The sequence below is a fragment of the Pteropus vampyrus genome, unplaced genomic scaffold (assembly GCF_000151845.1).
Source record: "Pteropus vampyrus isolate Shadow unplaced genomic scaffold, Pvam_2.0 Scaffold113, whole genome shotgun sequence".
Lineage (NCBI taxonomy): Eukaryota > Metazoa > Chordata > Mammalia > Chiroptera > Pteropodidae > Pteropus > Pteropus vampyrus.
In genome coordinates this window covers 5,065,869-5,086,413 of record NW_011888894.1, presented here as the reverse complement: position 1 = coordinate 5,086,413, position 20,545 = coordinate 5,065,869, and the positions used below count along the sequence as shown (strand labels likewise).

The window sequence follows — 20,545 nt, the reverse complement described above, 5'->3', positions numbered from 1 at the left end:
CAAGGTAGGAGAGGTGTTCTCATTATTCTCTTTTGCTATTTGTTTCATTTTTAAGGGTTGAAAAATCAGAATTGTCTAGTTAGTGACTATTTATACAGTTTTTTTCCTACAATGTAAACCCCATAGGAGAATCAGCTCATCTTATTTTATCCCTCAACCCTTTCTTCTTCTATGCCATTCCAACTGCCTAGCTGCCTGCCACCTGGCCACCTCCATAAAACAGGGTTAGTGAATTGACTGAGGGTGAGATTAGAGCAGTGGATTAGAAGTTGGAATGTGCATAAGTAGTATGTTACTAATACCCTACTATATCAATAAAAAGTATTATTATTACTGGCCCTTAGAAGCTTTTTGAGAGCTCATGAAGGAACCCACTAGGACTCCAAGTTAGCGATGTCTCATGATGCTTAGCAGGCAGTGGGCTTTTCAGAAACCCATGTTAGCTGTCCCTCTACACTGGGTCGAAGTCATTTTTCTGAATTTACTTATCTGATTCCTTAAGTACTTGACTTCATTGCAAAGTCAGACTAAAGGGAATTAGGAAGAAATGGAAAGAAAACAGATCAATTTGATTTGTCTTGTTCTTTGAATGCACATACCTATGTGTGTATTTGGGTGTCCATGGATGTACATGTCTGACTATGACTGGTAGGAAATAAATTTTAAACATGAAGTTAATCTTCAGCAAAAAAGGTGATTGAGTAGTCAGATGTCTTGCACTGCTTTTGATGAGACCCATTACAGCAGATTTTGTGTTCAGTTAATGCAACCAAAGTTTTAAAGGGTATTCTCTATCTGAATATAAAAAGACGGTTTTATTGAAGTTGACTCTGAGCCCAAAGTAGGTACATACTTTAGAATCTAGTTTGATGATCATGTTTCATTGGAGTGCTGTTAGACGACAAAAGAATTTTGTTTTCTAAAGTAAATGAGTTCTGCCAATTAGAATTGCAGTCCACAGTGAATTTAACATGATTAATTTGAAAACAAAAACAGGAAAGTTAAATTTTTTTAAGCACATGTATGCCTTTTGGACTGGAAATAACTTCTACACATAGAATTTTAAGCATTTGAGACATTTTATTGTTCAAAGAAAAGTTGCTGACTTAATCACAACTATAAGTCTAGTAAAAATGGAGCCCGGAATAGTAAACTGGTTCAGAGCCGAGGCAGAAAGAGGCTAACCTCTGACCTCTGACTTTTACTGGAAAATGATATGCAGCATAAATCCACAGGGCCTTTTTTCTTTCAGGTGTGTATATGTCTATGTTATGGTGTCACTGCTCACAGTGCTGTAGTTAAGGTGATGTCAGTACTTCCAATAGGAAGCCCTGCTTTCAGAATTCAGCTTACACCAGGAGCCTTCAAAAAGGTGTAAATGGAATCTCAATTCTTTTTCCTGTACTCCAAAATTGCTACATGAGGTCATAGCCTAGTGTTTTGTTTGTTTGTTTCTTTTTCTTTTTCATTTCTGGGTTTTCAAAAAATATATCATCCACCAACAGGCAGAGCTGAAGTTCAAAGTAGTTGAGCTGCTACTTCGAACTATTTGTGAACTGCTAAAATGTACTTTAATTTAAAGTTATATAGGTTTCCTTAAACCTAATCTGATAAAAGGATTTTCAGAGGGCAAATGCTCCATCCCAGTTCTTCCCTTCTGATGGTTCATAACAAGGTATTAAGGTTTGCATGATTCTTTTCCCTTCAACAAATGCTCTCTAAAGGCCAATTTAATAATGAATTTGACTGTAACTAAGAGCTATAGACCCTTGACAGTACTAGAGTTTTCTACTTACTTCGTTTCTCTTGATATTTCTTCCATAAAAGACTACCACCTAGTTTTTTTTTTTTTTAAAAAAAAGCATTTTCACATAAATTATTTCATTGGGATGATCTCAGTTGAAACTTTCTAAAACAATCTGGATGGCAGATAAAATACGTCTAGCCCCATTTGACAGATGAGAGAAATAACGTATGGGTGAGTTGAAGGATTTGTTGAGTTTTCAGTGCAGTGTCAGACCTTAAATTTTGGTTTCCTGATTATTTATATAAGGTTCTTGTCATCGTGCCCTCTTTCCCTGGCTGTCCACCAAAGAACTGAAGTCAATTGCTTCTACCGTGATTAAATAGAAACTTTCTGTCCTGATTTCCTCCTTCCCCCCCCACCCCCCCGCCCAGCTTCTTCCCCCTCCCCCAGCTTGATAACACAGGTGGTAGGAGTCACATCTTTAGTCTTACCTGCCCTTCCTTCCCTGTGGGTTCTCTTTGGCAGTGTGATTTATTCCTGGCTAAATGCAGAATGGTGCCTAGAAGTGTTGCTGCAACAACTTCCGTACATTTTTATGCCAACCGTGACCCTTCTAAATCTTTTTTTCATCCCTGAGACCTGTGGAGCTGGGTCTTTGTGCAGCCTTCGGATTAACTGTGCACAGTGGCTTTCCATGTTTTCCCTGTCTGCCTTTTCTGGCAGACATGGATGTGTAAGCCGTGCCAGCATTTGGCCCGTAGTGCATGTCCTAAATAGTTATTTACACAGTTTGAGTCCATTTTAGTCAACTGGGTAAATAACAGCCCTCTTCAAAAGATTTATAAATCCATAAATATGTCTTTATATATACCCAATAGACAGAAATAACTCAGTCTGTCAAGAACATATCCAAAGAGGTGTTTCCCCCACAGACAGGAGTAATACATATTTTAAAACTTTCTCTACTGTATTATTTGTACTGCATTTCTTTTTTCCTCATTCCTTTTCAATTTTCACCACTTCATTATGGCACCTGTGGTACAAAAAAAAAAAAAAGAAAAGAAATCCCTAAGCTTTGGTCCTCTGTTAAACAACCTTATCTGCTACACAGTGTAGGCATATAATAGGCTGTGTATCTCAACCAAGTCCTGTTCTTTTGGACTTTCAAAGTAAATAAAATAAAATAAGACATCCAGAAAATTCACAATGTTCTGACAGATTTCAAAATACAATAACAATTTCTAGTTAGAGTTTCAGCAATTTGGGGGATATTGAGTGCTTTGATAATTTGCCAGAATAATGGCTGTTGTGACTGATGGAATAGTTTTAGTAAAATTTTTACCTAAGCATAAAAAAATAAAATACAAAATTCCATCTTAGGCATTCTAAAGGGAGTGTATGTCAGGTAAGTAATTAATACCAAAGATAGTATTTTTCTTCAGAGATTTAATGTTTATTCGTGATTTACATAACAAATCTTTTCCCCAACTCAAAGTGTTTATTATGCAACTCTTCCTTATGACATCTACTTTTATTTACTATTAACACTTGTGGCTCCCTTCACTTTAATAGTGAAGTGCCTTTAAATTGGCATTGAAAAGGAAGGTCTAACAAATGCATTCGGTAGAGGGTTCTGCTGCTGTTGCTACCACATTGATTTTGTCTACTCTTTAACTTCCTCAAAGTACTTCCAAAGGTATGAGATTAAGTCCTTATTTTATTCCTGTCAATTATTTGCTATTTTCCTATTTCAAAAGAGATAAAAGTACAGCTCAGAAATATTGGAGAGTGAGTAACTGTCAGAGTTAGCCCTAGAATCTCCATCTCTTGGCTTTATGCCTGCTTTAGGACAGAATGTGTTCAGGACCCCCAAGCAGAGTCTTGTAAGCTGAGGTACACCTCAGCAGATACGTGACTCTTTCATGTGTCTTTTATGTCCTACTGTGTGCGGCTGCACTAACGACCATAATTAGGGTTTACTGTAGGAAGCGTGTGGTTTGGAGTGGGAGAGCACCAAGCAAACCATGTGTATTTTTGCACTACTTCCCCAGAAGGCAGCCACTCTACAACTCATAAGCGGCTTTAGCTATGACTGACCACATTTTGCGTTTGGCACTTCTCCCTTTGTGGCTCAAAGTCAAGAGAGATGAATAAATGATAGCACTAAAATAATAAAATAACATATATTAAGGGCTGACAGTGTATTTCCATCTCTCATTTTATAAAGGAAGTCACGGAAGTTCAGAGAGGCTAGGAAACTTCCCCCAAATCACATACTGGTTGGTGGTAGAGTTAGGAATTGAACCCATGCAGTCTGACTCCAGAGTCCAAGCTCCTAACTATGGCATCCTTTTTGATAAAATACTTTGGTGTGGCTAAGGATGGAAAAAATAGATCATCTGATGGACAGTCTTCCTGTTGACTCCTTCCCCAGTGTCTGCGCTGGGTCTGGCACTATGCTCTGTAATGGTGACCGAGCTTCGAATAGGACATAATCAACATTAGCCTCAAGGGGGGTTATACTTTGCTGGTGAGTGAGAATCTAGGATTATTTTTTTTTTTTTTTTTGTGCTAAGTAGAATGGTGATTGAGATATTTACAGAAGAGCCTGATGATTGATATGATTAATTTGTATTATGTATTAAGAGCCTATCCCATTTCATTCATTCAAAGATTTATTGAATTGAGACTAGGAACATAGAAAAAAAAAGTAAGGGCATTTTTCTGGCAGAACATTTTCCACTTGAAGTTCATCTCATTTTCCTCTTTTGTAAGGATAAAGAAAAAGTATTATTTCTACATTGAAATTTGATGTAAAACATTTCAACCCTAAAGGACTTTAATGGTCCCTAGAACCTCTAAAAGCCACTTATGAACTTCTTCTTTTGGGGGCTGGATTCAGATCAACAATAGTATCTTTGCTCCCACTTAAAAAAAAAAAAAAAAGCAAAAACAGCATGTTTCTTTAAAAAGGGACAATTGAAAAGCACTGCTACTTCTTTATAATAAAGTATCAATAGTTGCATTGCCTCCCACTGCCCCATCCCCCTTCCACGCCTGCTTTTGTATGAGTTCAGGCAACCTATAGGCAGAAGGCAATTCCATTTATTATTGAAGGGATTCTCAGGGCCGTTGTTTCAGACCTGTGAAGCCGGCAGGCAGGATGGGAGGGGGTTGGAAGCAAGGAGAGAGGGAGGTGGGGAAGGGCCACATTATGTTCCAGATGACTAAGCAACGATTTATATACCAGCTCGCCTTTTTACATGAAGAAGAAAAGTAATAACAGCCCATACCCAGGCATTTGAAACAGTCAGCTGTCTGATGAATAATGGGATAGGTGGGAAGGAGCGCTCTGATTGGATGTCTTAATGAGCACATTTCGCACAGAGTTTGGGCTGCAGTTCCCCTTGACCTTTGCCCTTTATTGACCAAACTGACACTTCATTTTTCACATACTTCCAATTATGGCTCGGCTTAAGTGTTGCCCTCCCTCCTTTATTTCTTTCCTATGGACAACTTGAGAGTGGTTGAGGCCACAGAAGATATTTTAATTTGAAAAACTACCTTGGCCACTCAGGTTTAGGATGTAATCTATAATCTGCAGTTTTTCAGATGAAAACACAAAGTGAATACTGCTTATTTAGAAATAGTTTTCTTTCTTTCCTTTTTAAAATCCCAACTGACTTTAAAAGCAAAATGTTTTTAATAACCAAGGAACACTGAAAATGGAGAAAAATGTTTTAAAAATAGTTTTTTTTTTTCATTTCATTTGTCTGTTGGTCAGAGTGATTTGAATGAGCTATTTTTGTTCACAGTTACTTTTTAATCCTTGTACTTCTCAGGGAATTTCTTATATTTCAGTGGCACTGTAATGCATTTATAGTGGACAGAAAGGAAAAGTAAAATATAATTGTGACTACAGGCCTCAGCCCTTAGACCATTGCAGCCCCATGTGTTACTTTAGTTATATTTAACGTTGGACTGCAAATTAAAGTGTGGCCTTTGCACATGATAGCAGGCAGAATAGGAAAGTGATTACCTGATGGGAAAAGTCAGGTGTAAAAAAGTAGGGGAGGTTATTATACTCCACAAATCCCTATTATCAAAAGGTCCATATTATTAACTTATCAAACATGTTGAATTAGATGTATAGACAGAATTGTTTTCCCAAGAACACTCCATGTAAGATTTATCTTTCCTTTTATTGGCTCATCAAATGTGAGTAACTGTTTTCGGTTCTCCATTTGCTTGACTTTTAGCATCATGAAAGCAGGTCACCTTAAAAGAAGGAAAAATAACTTTATCATGTAAAAGTAGTAACAGTATATTTAGGGGCATGAACTTGGCTATAAGTGTTTTCACGGAAAGTGCATCTTCTCACTTTTAGGCAATATTACTAGTAAACTTAGGGTCATTATTTTTCATCTTAAACAACTGAAAAATGTGTTTGAAATTATTTACTCCCAAATAAATTTCCCTCTAACACAGAAGTATTTGTCTCCAAAGTGGATAAAGTGTTACCTACTTTATTATGTAGCCCTCTGGCATATCCATGGCATATTTTTACTATAATATGGTAATAAAAGAATATGTAAAAGGCAGACAAAGGTTCTGTCTTTTTCTCTAAGGTGACCTCTGTTACCAAGTAACTGCTTTACTTATGAGCTTATTAAAAACTCAAAAAAATGAGCTTTTCATACTTCACAGGCATTGATGTGAAAATGAGCTGTCCTGTGAGTAGTTTTCTTGATCATTTTTAGAACAATTGATTAGCCAAAGAGCTACTGTCATTAGTTGACATTGACTGATAGCAATTTGTCACAAGCTCTGAAGGTCAGCTAGACCGTTGGAGTTTCAGCATGCCTTTGATTGACCTTTACCGATTCCATCCTCATGTGATTGGGTTTGAATAGGTCTGAACCTCAATTGGAAAAGACAGGGCATTAGTCAACTGGGTCATTTCTTATATTTTCTGTTGATTGCTCATTTTTATTTATGCGTGAATTCATGGTCTGGATGTCTTATCAAATTTTTGTCCTCTAATTTTTGAAACTCAAAAAGTGTGATACTTGTGAAGTATCTTAAACCTTCTAAAACCACAATTCTGTTTTCCCATTGGTTTGCAATGTTACAGTGGATTTGGTATGTTACGTAGACTTTGTTATTGACACTTGCCATTGTCACCTGGGCAGATGCTGGGGCTTTGTTGTATGTGGTGGATTGGAATTTTGTTGTTGGTGTTGCCGTTATAGTTGTTTCTTAAGAAATATCAACTCTGGTGTGTCTTCTAAAATTAAACACCAGTTCTTTGAGTTTCTTAGGATTAATTACATTGGTTTCTCAAGAATCATGTGATAGTTTTAAATAAAAAAATGAGTGTTAAAGAATTATATGAATGATGGTGTTAAGTCATTCATCATTTAGCTCTGCAGTCAGAAGATATGAAAACTTTTAAAAAGGTATCTTTTCAGTTTTACTCAGTCTGCTGTAAATTAGAAAAAGCTCCCCTGTCTGTACCAGCATTAGTCTTTCAGAGAGAGTGGCATATATTTCCTATTGTAGTGGACCCGGAAGTTACTGGTTTATAATGCTCAGTTCTTTCTTTCTAAAACTAAGATATTTCTCCAAAATGCATCGCATATAGAAGAATATATTCTACACTCATGTTAATAGCATGCATTTTATCGCCTTATATAAATAATGAAAATGGTGATATGAAGATTCAGAAACGCAGATCTTAATGTGTAATTATTTAATTCAGTTTCTAAATAAGGCCTGTCTTTTCTCTTACTCTCTCTCACCTTCCCTTCTTCTCTTTGTTCTGCATGGAGTTTTAAACTATAAGCAATAACTTGTTTTTCAGGTCAGCCCTCGTAGGCATACCAACGCAACCACACACAGCCTGGTACAGCTTAAACGTGTGTTTCAGTTTCTACCCAAGAAAATAAACCAGGAGAGAATCCATTGTCCCAGGTGGTGGATTTTTCACATGGTGTCATTCTTGGCAAGGTTGAAGTGACGAAGTTAATTTTAGGGAAGCATCTATTTAATATAGCCCAAGGAGATAAAAAGAGTCTAGTATTGTATTCACTTCTGTAGATAGGCCAAAATATTATCATGAGTTGTATTTAAGGGGAGAAATGTAAATTTATGCATTCTAGTCAAGTCATCAAAAATGGATTAAGCAATTATGTGTGGCAGGTGCTCTGTGTGAGGCTATAAAATGAGCAGGTCGTATGTAGTATTTGCCCTCAGGAAGTTCATGTGCACTACCAAGAACATCAAGCATATATAAGTATTCAGTAAATACTGAATGTTCTTAGGGAGCTGTGAGTGTGTTTATTTCACAACATGCCAATGACCCAGACATGGTGAACTCTGTGGTCAGGGATGTTGACCAAAAGACAAGGTGAGAGATATTTGGCCTGACTTGCAGGGGTACACCATTACCTTGGTCCTCTCTGACTATCATAGAGACTTGGTATCTAGGGGGCCCTGTGAGGCCAATTTTGATCCATAGCCCACTGTAGGGAACTTGGTTCAGTTCTCCCCCACAGCCATATGGCCACTGAGGGCTTCTGCAGTGTGAACCACTGGTGCCATCATTGCTTTCTCCACCGTTAGTCACCTGGCTGCCAACTCATACTGATCCTCTTCAGGGGACCTTAACATTTTGGGGGTGGTGTGGATTCCTTTGATAATCTGGTGAAGTCAATGGATATCTTGTCAGAATAATACTTTTATTAATGCATACAATAAAATACATAGGACTACAGGGAAAATAAATATATTGAAATCCACTCATTGAAATACTTTAAAAAACCTAGTGGTCATTTAATAATAGGAATGCTTTGTTAAATATGCATTAAATAATAAGATCTAGCAGTAATTCTATTTACCTCATTTTTGAAATAATGGTGAATGTAAGTGATATTTTTAAGACATTTGTAACAACTGTATTGTGATAAGTAAATATGATTTCCACTGGTGACAAAGTCACAGGTCCTGCTAATAGTTCTGTGGTTTGTTACTTACCTGGATACACACTTGAAAGAAATGCTAATTCCTATTAGAGGTTAGTTAGAAGAAAATTTAATTTTTTCCCTTTCCAAGTATGTAGATCTTCTGAATTCTAGCCATGGACCTCTTTGTGGGAGAGGGTCTATGTAGCCCAGGTTAAAAACTTCTAAACTTAAGTATCACCTGCAGGAAGTATTCTGTCAACCCACAGATTGGAGGAAGTGAGCCTTTTCTGTGGTCTCATGATATCCCATGTCTTATCCTTTCTCACGTATTGCAATGAACCATTCACGCATTAGCCTGTTCAGGACACTCATGGGAAAGCACTAGTCTTCATCTTTAAGTATTCTGTGCCCAGCACAGTTATGGGCACATGACCATTGATGGGTAATTATTAAATAGGACCAGGAACCCTCTCATGCTTTCAAAGGGTGATTGCACAACATTCCCTCAGGACTGATTTCTTCTGGGTGCCAGATGGCTATTCTCACATGGCTAATCTCACATCTCTGTCGAAATGTAAATAGATACAGTCTCACCTGTCCTGACTCCCAGAGATGCCTTTGAACAGGGAATCTCAAGGAACGATTCAGTGGGTAGCCCTTTTTAGCAGTTGGTGGTAGATGGCTTTAGGGATGTACCTTCAATCACACCACCCACATAATTCCCTGTTCTGCCTACTCCTACTCTTGGATACCAGCCTCTGTCCCTGAATGAGCTTCTTATAAAGGATGGATGGGGACTGGTAGAAGCATTTTAGTATCTTTTGAGTGATCTTAGTGTGGGGGGCAAGAATGAATTCTGAGACAGGACCCTGTGGCAGCAGTAACTGCGCTACCCTAAGCGGCTGCTTTTATGTCCTTTGCCGTTCCCAGCAGCATAAATGATTCCATCCCCTGGGATGTGATATTTAGCTTTGCTCTGGAATTTATCTCTCTCCTCCATGAATGCTAGCACTAATTAAGGATAGTGGTAGAGGTTTTGGCTGTTGGCCTAGCAAAAACTAACCCAAACAGTAAATTTATGCCAAACATTTTCCTTAAAAAGGGGTAGGCGTTGTCTACCTCTTACATTGATTGGTCCCAGAAGTGTAGTTGGTAAGTTGGGTTTTGCTCAAGTGTCTGGCTTTGTGGATTAGTTCAGTCTTGCAGATAATTTTCCGTAATTACTTAACCTAAAAGCATTCTGTTTGATTAGTACAATTAGCTTTGGCTTTCCCCCATTTACCAATATCAAGCCATATGCATTCCCTCCTAGACATAGATCATCTTATTTTCTAACAAGGAATGAGAGAAGAACTTCTTTTTACTTATTTCCATAGCAGGAGAAAAAGAGAACCTGACTTTACCTAGACAGTCTTAAATTTTCTTCAAAATCACATATTTTTAAGAAAGGAGGAATTGAAGAGTCAGTGCAGGAAATATTGAAGTTGCCGATAGGCTTGTTGCTAGATCATTAGCATTAGATCAATGGTATTTCATTAAAATTTTTCATTTTGTTGTAGTTTAGATCCTTTCTTTAGTGCCCCAATTACAGTGAACCTGTGACAGCAGGACAGGGAGTATTGCGAGACCCTTTTGTACTTTGATACCTTAGGAAAAAAGGATATATCTTAATTTTAAAGTGCATTTTAATATTCTCTCCTTTATTCTAAGATAGGATTTAAGGAAATCAAGAAGATAAAAATATACAATAAGATAAAAATAAGTAGATGAAGAAGTTATAATGAAAGGAAAATAAACGAGAGGCAATCATGAGAGTAGTTCAAAACACTATGGATTATAAGATCATGTACAGATGTATAGTTGCTGGAAATAGGCAGCTAATTTGGCTCTGAGCTTCCTGGCAGCCAAAATGAAGAGTGAAATATAATAAGTTACAAGGTTTATGACATCTATGGAGGTTGTTTAGAAAAATCCCTTTGGCATAAAGACTTGAGAGAAATTCTCCTACATGTCCTCACATCGGGATCCAGAGAGATGGCATAGACTGACATCTTCATCGTCACTTGCAGGACTCCTTCGGCATTTCTCTTAGCTCCTAGTGCAATGCTGCAAATATAAGTGCCTGATAAATGTTGGATTGACTGATTTGATGCGATGCCTGGATTCATATTCAGCCCATTGTTACTTTAACTCCTTGGTGTCTAAGCTAGTCTTGATTTCCATGGTTGAAACAGGTAATAATCTGTCTTAATATGAGCCAAGATCCTTATTATTTGGTGATGCCATGGGGCCGTTTCTCACATTTCCGTCTCCTTCTTCTGACCATTTTATGGTGGATCAGTTCCATTCTTTAGTCTTTTCTCCCTCTACCTGGGGCCAGGATACAAGTGGGAGTGTTCTCGTCATTCTGGTTGTTGTCCTCTAAAACAGGTTTAATGGAGCCATAGAGATTCAGATATGCGATGGTTAACATGGAGCTGTCAAGGGGCTGAGGTAGGATGCCAGAATGGTTAAGATTCAGGTGCCACGGTCTTTAAAAATGAAACTTCTGAGGAAATATGATTTCAACATATAAAATTGGAGTCGGCTGTGTGTTATGAATATTTGGTTTACCACATCCCAGCATTAAGAACAGCCCCTTATGTGAAAGTTATAAATTTAGTGCAAATAGAAGGTATTGCTTGATATTGTGAATTTTGAGCTTATGAGAGGAATACTCCCAAAGGTGAAGACAGAAATAGTTTCTTTCACCAGCTTATTGAGTAGTAATTGAACAACCACTATGTACTAGACCAGTGCTAGACGTGAGACGTCAAAGAGGCCATTCTTGGAATCGAGAAACTGACAGTCCAGTGGAGGGCCAAACAATTAACTTATGGTAGCTTAAGTCTCAGGATTGAGTAGGCTCAGTGTAGTTTGGAAGTAGAGGAATGGCACCTAACAAATGAGCAAAGATGAGTCAGCTGCCTTCTGTGGCAGGCATTCTTGATGGATCACAGCACCCTTTCTCATCAAGCCTGAATGGGACTCAGATGTGGGTACTTCGCCACATAGCACTCAAGGTGACCACTACCCATCCCTCAGAGTTAGCCCTCGAAGAAATCTGCTTTTTATTCCCAATCTCCCACCTGGCTCCTCCAAGAGGGTGAGTCTCTGATGGAAACCTGGGACAGGTGGAGAAGTAGCAGAGCATGCAAGGCAAAGAAATTAGTTTGCATAAAGATATAAAATAAAGAGAAAGCATGACACTTCCGAGGCTTCGCATGTGCCTCAGCATGAGCAGAGAACAGGGTGTGGAGAAGCTGGAGTCTGAAGAGGTGAGGGCAAGAGGTGGCAGGAGCCGGACCACCAAGGGTCATGGATGCTGTCTTCAGAAGTCGGGAGTTTGTTTGCGAGGCAGTGGGGAGACCTTGAAAATGTCAGAGTTGTGCCTTGGTCAGATCTGAGTGAGGGAAGACTCGATGTGGGGAAGGGCTGGAGCCAGCACTACAGTTTTACAGAAATGCTGAGGGCATGTAGTTAAGGCAAAGGCTAAGGGGCTGAAGAGAAAAGGTTTTGAGGAGGACACTGGACCAGACTGAGAGACTGAGTGGTCTGTGGGGCGGTGGGTAGGGAAGGGTTTAGGATAATGCAGTTTTCAGAATACTGCCCTGTAGCTTCAGTGTAGCTTTACCTCTCTAGATATGGGGACAATATAGCTAGCCATTGCTGACTATGGTTTTGCCCCACACCCTGGGTGGACAGAAGTGACATTTTCCCACCTCTTCTCTCTGCTACTCTTGTTTCCCTTGAAGAAGGTCCTGGCTCCATGGGACGAGGAGCTGCATGGAAAGGAAGGGGCCACCCATGCTATCATGGGAATTTGGTGACTCATTTCTTCAGTTTACTCCTCTGAAAATGAGGTGACTTCCCTCTTTGCTTGACAACTGATTGATGAACATTTCCTGAGCTTTTGCAGAGTAGATGTTTTGTTTCACGGGCCTTCGTGCTCATGGGCTTCCAGTGGATTCTAACTTTGGTGTGCTTCAGCCTGTCCACTTTCCAGGCTAATTTTTCTTTTTATGTACAATCTTCAAATGGTCTGCTGAGGACTTACTATACTCTGAGATTGGAAATAGGATGCTCTTATGCCTGCTGATACAGCTCTGTTTACATTTACTTTTTGCCAGAATGTTAAAGAAAGAAGGATAATTTTTTTAATACTGAAATAGTATTTTTTTTTTCTAACAGTATTATCACCTGGTACTTAGAATGTTTGTATTGAAAGTTGTTTTTAAAAATAGTGCACCTCATTTTGTGTGTCTAGAATTTGTTTTCAGCTTTTACTTTCTTTCCCAGGATGTGGGTTTGTGTATTTTTAGAAGGATTGTCCTTTACTTCGATTCCAGATGCCCTGATGCTCTTGGTAGGAAAGGAGTCAGCATTGGACATTAATTGCTCTGTTAAATGATGGGATGCTAATAACAGCTACATAGGGAGAAGTGGAAGCATTTACCTTTAAGGCTTCAAGAGTGTTCCTGGGGTTCATTGTTCAGAATAGAATTGGAGGCAATAGGTTTGCATTATGTAGGTTAGAATCATCATCTTAGATATAGCCATAGTCCTTAGATTTGATTTTCATATTTCAAATGGAGGCAGTAGGTTTGACGTGTCTTGTTTTGCAGCTGGAACAGATTCTATTTTTAATCTGTAAGTCGAAAATGGCGTGGAGCCATGTACTGCCCAGATCCAAATGCATAACTCCTGTTGATATCACTGAGTTTCATGATGGATTGGGAAGAAGTATGTGGCCTTTATTCCAAATATCTATCTGACTCTTTAGAATTAAACATGCTGAACAAATCCTACCATTTTTCAAGTTAAAATGAAGTATTTTCTAATGTAGCAACCATGCTGGCTTAAAGGAAGAATACAACACTTCCAAGTAGACACACACATAACCGTAGAATTGGTTTTCAGGCAGAGAGAGGCACCTGGGCTCAGGAACCTGGGAGGCATAGTAAAGGACATGGCTGTATTGAGCTACACAAAATTACCTTTAAATAGAAAAAAATAAGAGGAAAGAGCCTTTTCTTTGGATGGAACTCTGCTCATGGAAGTACGCAAATTATTTTTGGTGAATAATTCTAGCAGGAGTCTTCTTTTACTTCCCCACTCTTGTTACCCAGCAGTGGAAATGGTATGGCAATATTTATTCAGAATTGACTGATGTTTGCATTGATAAATAAATGTACTGAAATCATAATTGTTATAACAGGATTGTTTGATTACCTGGCAATGGCCTTGTTCTGAGATAGCTTTTGGATCACCTGTTCATTGGGAACATTTGACAGATCTCATATTTATTACCCAATTGAATGTCAGTAGCAATTGCAGCTAAAGATAAACAAAAATGCAAGTACTTGTTGACCTTGACTTTTTTCCACAACAGATTGGACTTGATGGCTCTATTGCTGTTGAACTGATAAGGGTTATAAACAGTAGTTTAAGGAAAATATTTTATTCCCAGAGGAAAGTGCCCTATTTGCTGTGGGAAATGGCAATAGACATGTATACCCTTGGCCAGATTTCCTTAATCCACCTTTATTTGAGCTGTGGGAAAAGGATATGGGGGAAAACTTTTTATGGCTTTAATATACAATTGCATAGATTGTTATAACTTGTGAATAGCGTAGCTAACAGATTGAATACAGTTTTAGGAGAAGCCAATGATGTTTTTATGATTTATGATACTTAGCAATATGATTTCTTTTGGAACTATCACATTAATATTATGTTGTGTTTCAGAGAGGCAGATCTCGTAAAAATGCAATAGACTCGTGGTGCCAAAATGCTCTTTCAGATTCAAATTAAAAGCATTAATTGCCATTGGTTAGTGATTTCACTAGGGACAAAGAGAAAAATCGGCCTAGTAAATATATTTACATGGGACACTGCAGAAGCGCACTGGGAGATGTGGAAATCAGCACTTGCTTTTGGGCACAAAGTCCTAAGTTCCAGATTTGAATCAAGAAACTCAGGGCCATTAAGAATTCCCATTTCTTGGGGAGGCATAAAGCCTCAGCAACCTGTCCTATTTGCTCTTAAAAATCCCACTGCATTTTCCTTTTGGGAAGAGGTGCTTTGGCTCAATGCCACTGGCTTCAACTTTTGCTCTTAAAATGTTGTTTTGATGCATAGTCTAGTGATGGCTGAATTGATTTCTGTGCATAAACAGTGGCCTAGATTCTCACCCTGTGGAAATCCATGGAATTATAACTGTAGGTTCCCGGAGTGATAAGAAGTAAGCAAATGATTAGATATGCATGCAGGGAAAAAAATTGAGATGCTCATAGAATGGAAATAAGGGTCTATATAATTTGCAAGTTTAATGTAAACGTAAGCCACTAATACAACTAATAATTTAATGCTAATATGTGAGAGTAAGTGTATGTAATTCTAATCATTTTCTATTTGGTGTGTTCTCAAAGAGTTCTGAGCAAAAATGTACTGTATTGAAATATGTCCCTAGCTACCCAGGATGAAAATCTGGTCTGCTGACAACTGTGGCTCTTATGAAACCTCTGAGACACTAGGGACTCAAATTTCTCTCTAGATAGACATTGCAGGACAATTTGAGACTGCAGAATCTAAGGCAGAATTTCTCGCAGAGAGGTTTAAGTACATCGAGCTATGAGATTTATCCAGTAGATCCAAACTAAGAGCTTGTACAACAAGCCTTTGTAATTAATAGTAGTCACTACTATCAATTAATTACATAGGCTATATTTTTCCTAAAAATATTTGACTTCTTATTCTGTTTTTCAAAGTATGTCTGGCAAGTTTTGGATACTTTTTTTGAGAGCAGTTTCTCTGAATGAAATTTTCAAATATAAGTAAAGAAAGCCATACCATATATAACCAATAAGGATTTTCATGCTGTCTTTAAAAAAGCCACAACGACAGAATAGAAGAGTTCCACTCTCCCCAGGCTTCTTTGCTAGGCCCCATTTCTTTACGCGAGAATTTCTTTGGAGAATAACTGCTTGCTGCCTTCCACTTTGCTATGAAACTTTTGTGAAGAACAGTGGAAACTTTTGCAATAATGGATGCCATTGCAGATTATTACGATGTCCATTACTTGATGAGTGAAATTAGGAAGAGTTTATTTCTGACCTGGCACATTGTTCTCTGCAACAGAAAGACTGTAACCTAGAATCTTTGAACACACACACACACACACACACACACACACACACACCCAGGATTACTGGTGATTCTCTGGTTAATATGTTAGAAATGAACAGAGGTGAGTCTGCTACTGCGATGTGTCCCAGTCCCCTGCAGCAGGAAGGCACTGGGGACTCTCAGCTCAGGCTGCTGTCCGCTCAGTGAGGGGGAATGTGGGAGGGGCGTATTCTACATTCCTCTGGAGTGGTCACTGAAGGATGTGGCAAGGACGTGAATTGTTTGTGGCTGGCTCTCTATCCTGCTGCTAGGAAAGACTTCTGCATTTATCTGCATTTTTCTGAGCACCAGTCGCTGTGCAGTCACCTCCTAGGCCACTTTGTGGGAAAACTTTCTTTATGGTGGATGACGTGGCATTTCTTGTCACTTCCTCAAATTCCTTCCCGCTGCCTATCAGCATTGCCCTGGACTTATCTGGGTTGAGCTCCAGCCAGCCAGAGCTAATCCAGGTTCCTATTTCAGAGGAGCAGAATGACAGCAATGACGCTGCCATTTCTTGGCTTGTGACCTGGGGTCCTGGGGGAAAGTTGAGAGAAGACGGGTTAGAGAACTGGAGGCCATTGGCTTGATTTTCAGTCCTGCTTTCCTAAATCTCCTCTTTATTCCCATTAGTCTTATTCTCCATAAGGCTGACAATATAATTTATTCTGATGTGGAATTGGATGTAACTTATCCAATTCTGGCCTAAAGAAATACCTGAGCTTGCTTTCGTTCCTGCCATCGAGGTTGCCTCTGACAATTTTGAGCCTCTCAGAGGCAGTCTTATGAATTGGGACTTAGAGGATCAGAGACATGTGGCTCTTTTGTTCTCATCTTCCATTATGTAACACATATTTATTGAATATTGAGCCATGTCCAATGCTGAGTGTTGGGAAAAATCTAACAAATATTTTTTCATGCTTTCAGTTTATGAAATGTGTCCACCTAACTTAATTTGTGAGCCTTACACCATCCATTTGATAGTAGGGCAGCTATTTACATCTCCATTTTTAAGTAAGTATTGCCAAAGTCTGACAGGGTATAAGTGAAAAAACCTTAGGACCTAGATCAGCCAGCTTTTTCAACTCCAATACCTTTGGTATCAGGTTAAGAAATAACTCAGTAAGTGATATCTTTTGGTTTATTTATTTCTAAAATGCATTCACCACTTCTCTCTCATTAGGAAGAAAGAAGAGAAAATAAAATTAGGAAGGAGCTTTAGAACATGAAAGTGATCAGGCACTGCTTGGCATTGTAGTTCGTTCGTTCGTTCATTCATTCCTTCCTTCCTTCCTTCATTCATTCATTCACAGAGTACCTCTTGTATACCAGGCACTGTGTGAAAAACTGAGACAATAAAAATGAATAAGACCAATTCCTGCTCTCAGGGAATTTAGAGTTCAATGTTTGTTGCTCTCTTCACTTCTGAATTAAGAAACGTCTGGGACAAATACAGTTCCTGATGCTGTTCTCTTTAAGAGTTACCTACTTTTTCATCCAACTCAATTGAGGCTTTTACTAATTTGGGGGCAAGAGGGCGTTTCAGTGTATGATTAGATCTGAAGCAATCTTCCATTGGTCTCCTCATGGAAAAATGGCTTAGGTTCTCTTTCTTTGGGCAGAAGAACAACCTAAACTCACTTATAAAATGAGGGTAATATTAAACAATTTGTTATATAGAACTTAGAACAGTGCCTGGAACATTGCAAACATTATGTATGTGTTAGCTGCTACCATCATCACCATCATCATCATCATCATCATCATCACCATCATCATTTAGTATGTTTTTCTCTATGGAAAAGAAAGACTCTGGTTAGGACTAGTGCTCATTTCTGAGTGTGAATGGTGCTGTAACAAGGACTTGAGAATGTGGTACTATTCCAAAATGTGTCTTCACTTTACATGGAGAGTGTTTATTTGCCTTTTTGCATCGGGAACACAAAAAGGGGATTTTGAACTTGATGGGACACCTAGATGTCCACTCATCCAAGACTTCCTTCTATTGCTCATCACTCTCAAATGTCCCAAGTTGTAAATCTGTCACTTCTATGTTAGGAGGCAATGATGAGGAAGTGAATAATTAAGAAGAGACTTAGATTGCAGATGATGCTTTTGTAACCCAAGGCCAGTGGACCACTGGATTCTTTTTAAACAATGGTTAGTGTTATTTCTATACCGCATATTAAGGTGTCCATGAGAAAATGAAGTTTGCAGTGTCAGTTAAGGTGACACTCGTTGGATGGCATACCTCCTGTTGATGGTCAGATTGGGACAAGATTCTGTGTTCTCTGAGGACCAAGATGGAATTTATCACAGGAGCCCAGTTAGGATGGAGAATGTATTTGCTCACTAACAAAGTTACTTCTCATGTCTCTGATCTCATCTTGTCACAATAATCTTTGGTCTTTGATGAAGCTATTGGACAGTATCAGACTTTTGAATTTCAAGATGCCATGTTTCAGCAAATTTTAAGATACGAGAAGGTAGTCCTTGGTATTACAGATAAATTTTACCATATAGTACATAGAGCTTGAGTACTAAATTTATAGCAATTGCAGTTGGTAAAATCGGGTATCTCTTGCCTATTAATAGTGAATAGGAAATGTTAATTCTGGAAAGTTATGAGGAAGCAAAACTAGATTTACAGCAGGTCTTTATTGTTTATGGCAAATCAGCTTTACTATTTCTTTCACTTGCAAAATTACTGGTGATGCTTGCCTGCCCACTCTCCTTCTCCCCAACCTTATTGTTCATGTCTCTCCTTTCTCTTCTTTATATGTAGTGTTGTAGCCTGGTCATGATGAGAGCATAGACAGTCTATTTCCTATTTTGACTATTTAAATTTTTTCTATTCACTCTTTCGGGACATAATAATGTGCTTGAATTTTTGGCATTAGTTGCAAACCCATCTATTTTCAAGGGAGTACAGGGTTTCCTAACAACCAAACATGATCCAGTTCCTTTTAAAGAGAGGAATTTCCTCTATGTGTGGTGATGATTCTCTTCTATTGTAGCACAATACAGTGACAATGTTCAGAAATCCTCCTACTAAGCCAAGGATGTTACATAGAAAATGCAAAACACAGGGCAAGAGTTGTGGAGCATTGCACTGAGATTCTTTTTCTATATATTACTTGTTAATATTTCCCCAACTTTTTAAATATTTTAATACACACAGAAAAATAGAATGAATAGTATAATAATGCCCACAAACTGCCATTCCATTTCAACGATTGTTAACCTTTGTCCTAAATATTTACTTTTGTCTGTATACATAGCCACACATATAAGTATATGTATTACTATATCTTTTTCTTCAGTAAAAAATGAATATTTAAGAATCCATACATTTCTGAGGATTTAGATAAATCAATGATACCTTCATTCTCCCATCAAAGCATCGAACCTGAACCTCTGGTTTTGGTGTCTTGGAAACAAATGCTGCAACATCGGGAGAATATGGTCGTGGTTGACTCTATTTGAGAATTAACTCATGGTGATCAGTTATTATTTTAAATACTTGTTTATGCGCACGTCACACTGGGAACTTTTAAGTGTCTTTCTATGAGGTCATACGGTGGACTGCGCGGATCACTGTGGTTGGAGTACAGGTGCTAAGTGCCATTCCCACTGGACAATCTGTCAGCCCTGTGCTCTGGCTTGGACAACTCACATAACCTCACTGAGATGAAATTTCTTCTGTAAAGAAAAGCCGTTGTGTTAGATGATTGAAATGTTTTCCTTCGGTTCTGAAATCCTGAAATTCTAAGAACCGAGTTGAAACTTTGCGTACAAACTTAGATAGAATGAAGAACTTTCAATAAACATTTTACATATAAATTGAAATTTGCAGAAGGTTGGTAAACTTAATTTAAACACATAATTTCATGGTCAGTGAGGAGAAATTCTGAATCTTAGCATTAGTAATATCAATCAAAAAGTACAGACCAACCCCAATATTTGAGTTTTCAGAATATCTGGGTACAAAGTAGTGTCATGGATTTGATTCTTTTACATACAGAGATAGCTGAAAAGGTCCAAAGGCATATCAGCTTTTTGACTAGGTGTGAAATAGATAACTGCTTTATTTGGTTATTACTGAAATTTCTAAGTGATTTACCTATTTAAATATTTGTATTTTGCTCCCCGCCCTGCCCCCCCACCCCCTCCCCATATATTTTATCTGTGTTGGGCGAGGGGTGCCAGTCAAGAAAGCCTGGGCTAGATGGATGAATACGTTATGTCAAGTGAAATATTGTTTTATTTAGATCATGTGTGAGGTTGCCTCACGAGGTTTAGAAAAGATTTTCATTTTTTTTCTTTGATAAAATGTATGCTTCTGAGAATAATGTGAATAGGTCAAATATATAATAAACTTTCGAGAAATTATCTTTCTCCTTCCAAGAAATGATAAAGAATTTTTTTATCTATTGATGACAATATCAGCATTTGTTTGTGTTGGCTTTAATCTGTTGGTAACAAGCTGAATACTTTTGTCCCAGTACACCTGAGTAGTAGAAACTTTAGTCTGATACAGATTAGTGAATTTTCCAGCAAAATCTTGTTAGTATCACATCTGTCCTAATAAATGGCATTAAAAGTGGGGAGGTACAGGAGATAGAGG

The 20,545-nt window shown here is 38.3% G+C and overlaps 1 protein-coding gene across 2 annotated transcripts in view; it reads left to right on the top strand.

Annotated features, from left to right (window-relative positions):
* MEIS1 (Meis homeobox 1) overlaps positions 1-20,545 on the top strand; it is a 135,089-nt gene that overhangs the window by 28,587 nt on the left and 85,957 nt on the right. For both annotated transcript variants that reach the window (XM_011365609.2, XM_023533844.1), the window contains exon 7: positions 1-4. This exon is cut by the window's left edge and continues 108 nt beyond it. In XM_011365609.2, the coding sequence (XP_011363911.1) occupies positions 1-4 (4 nt within the window). The remainder of the gene's footprint in view (positions 5-20,545) is intronic.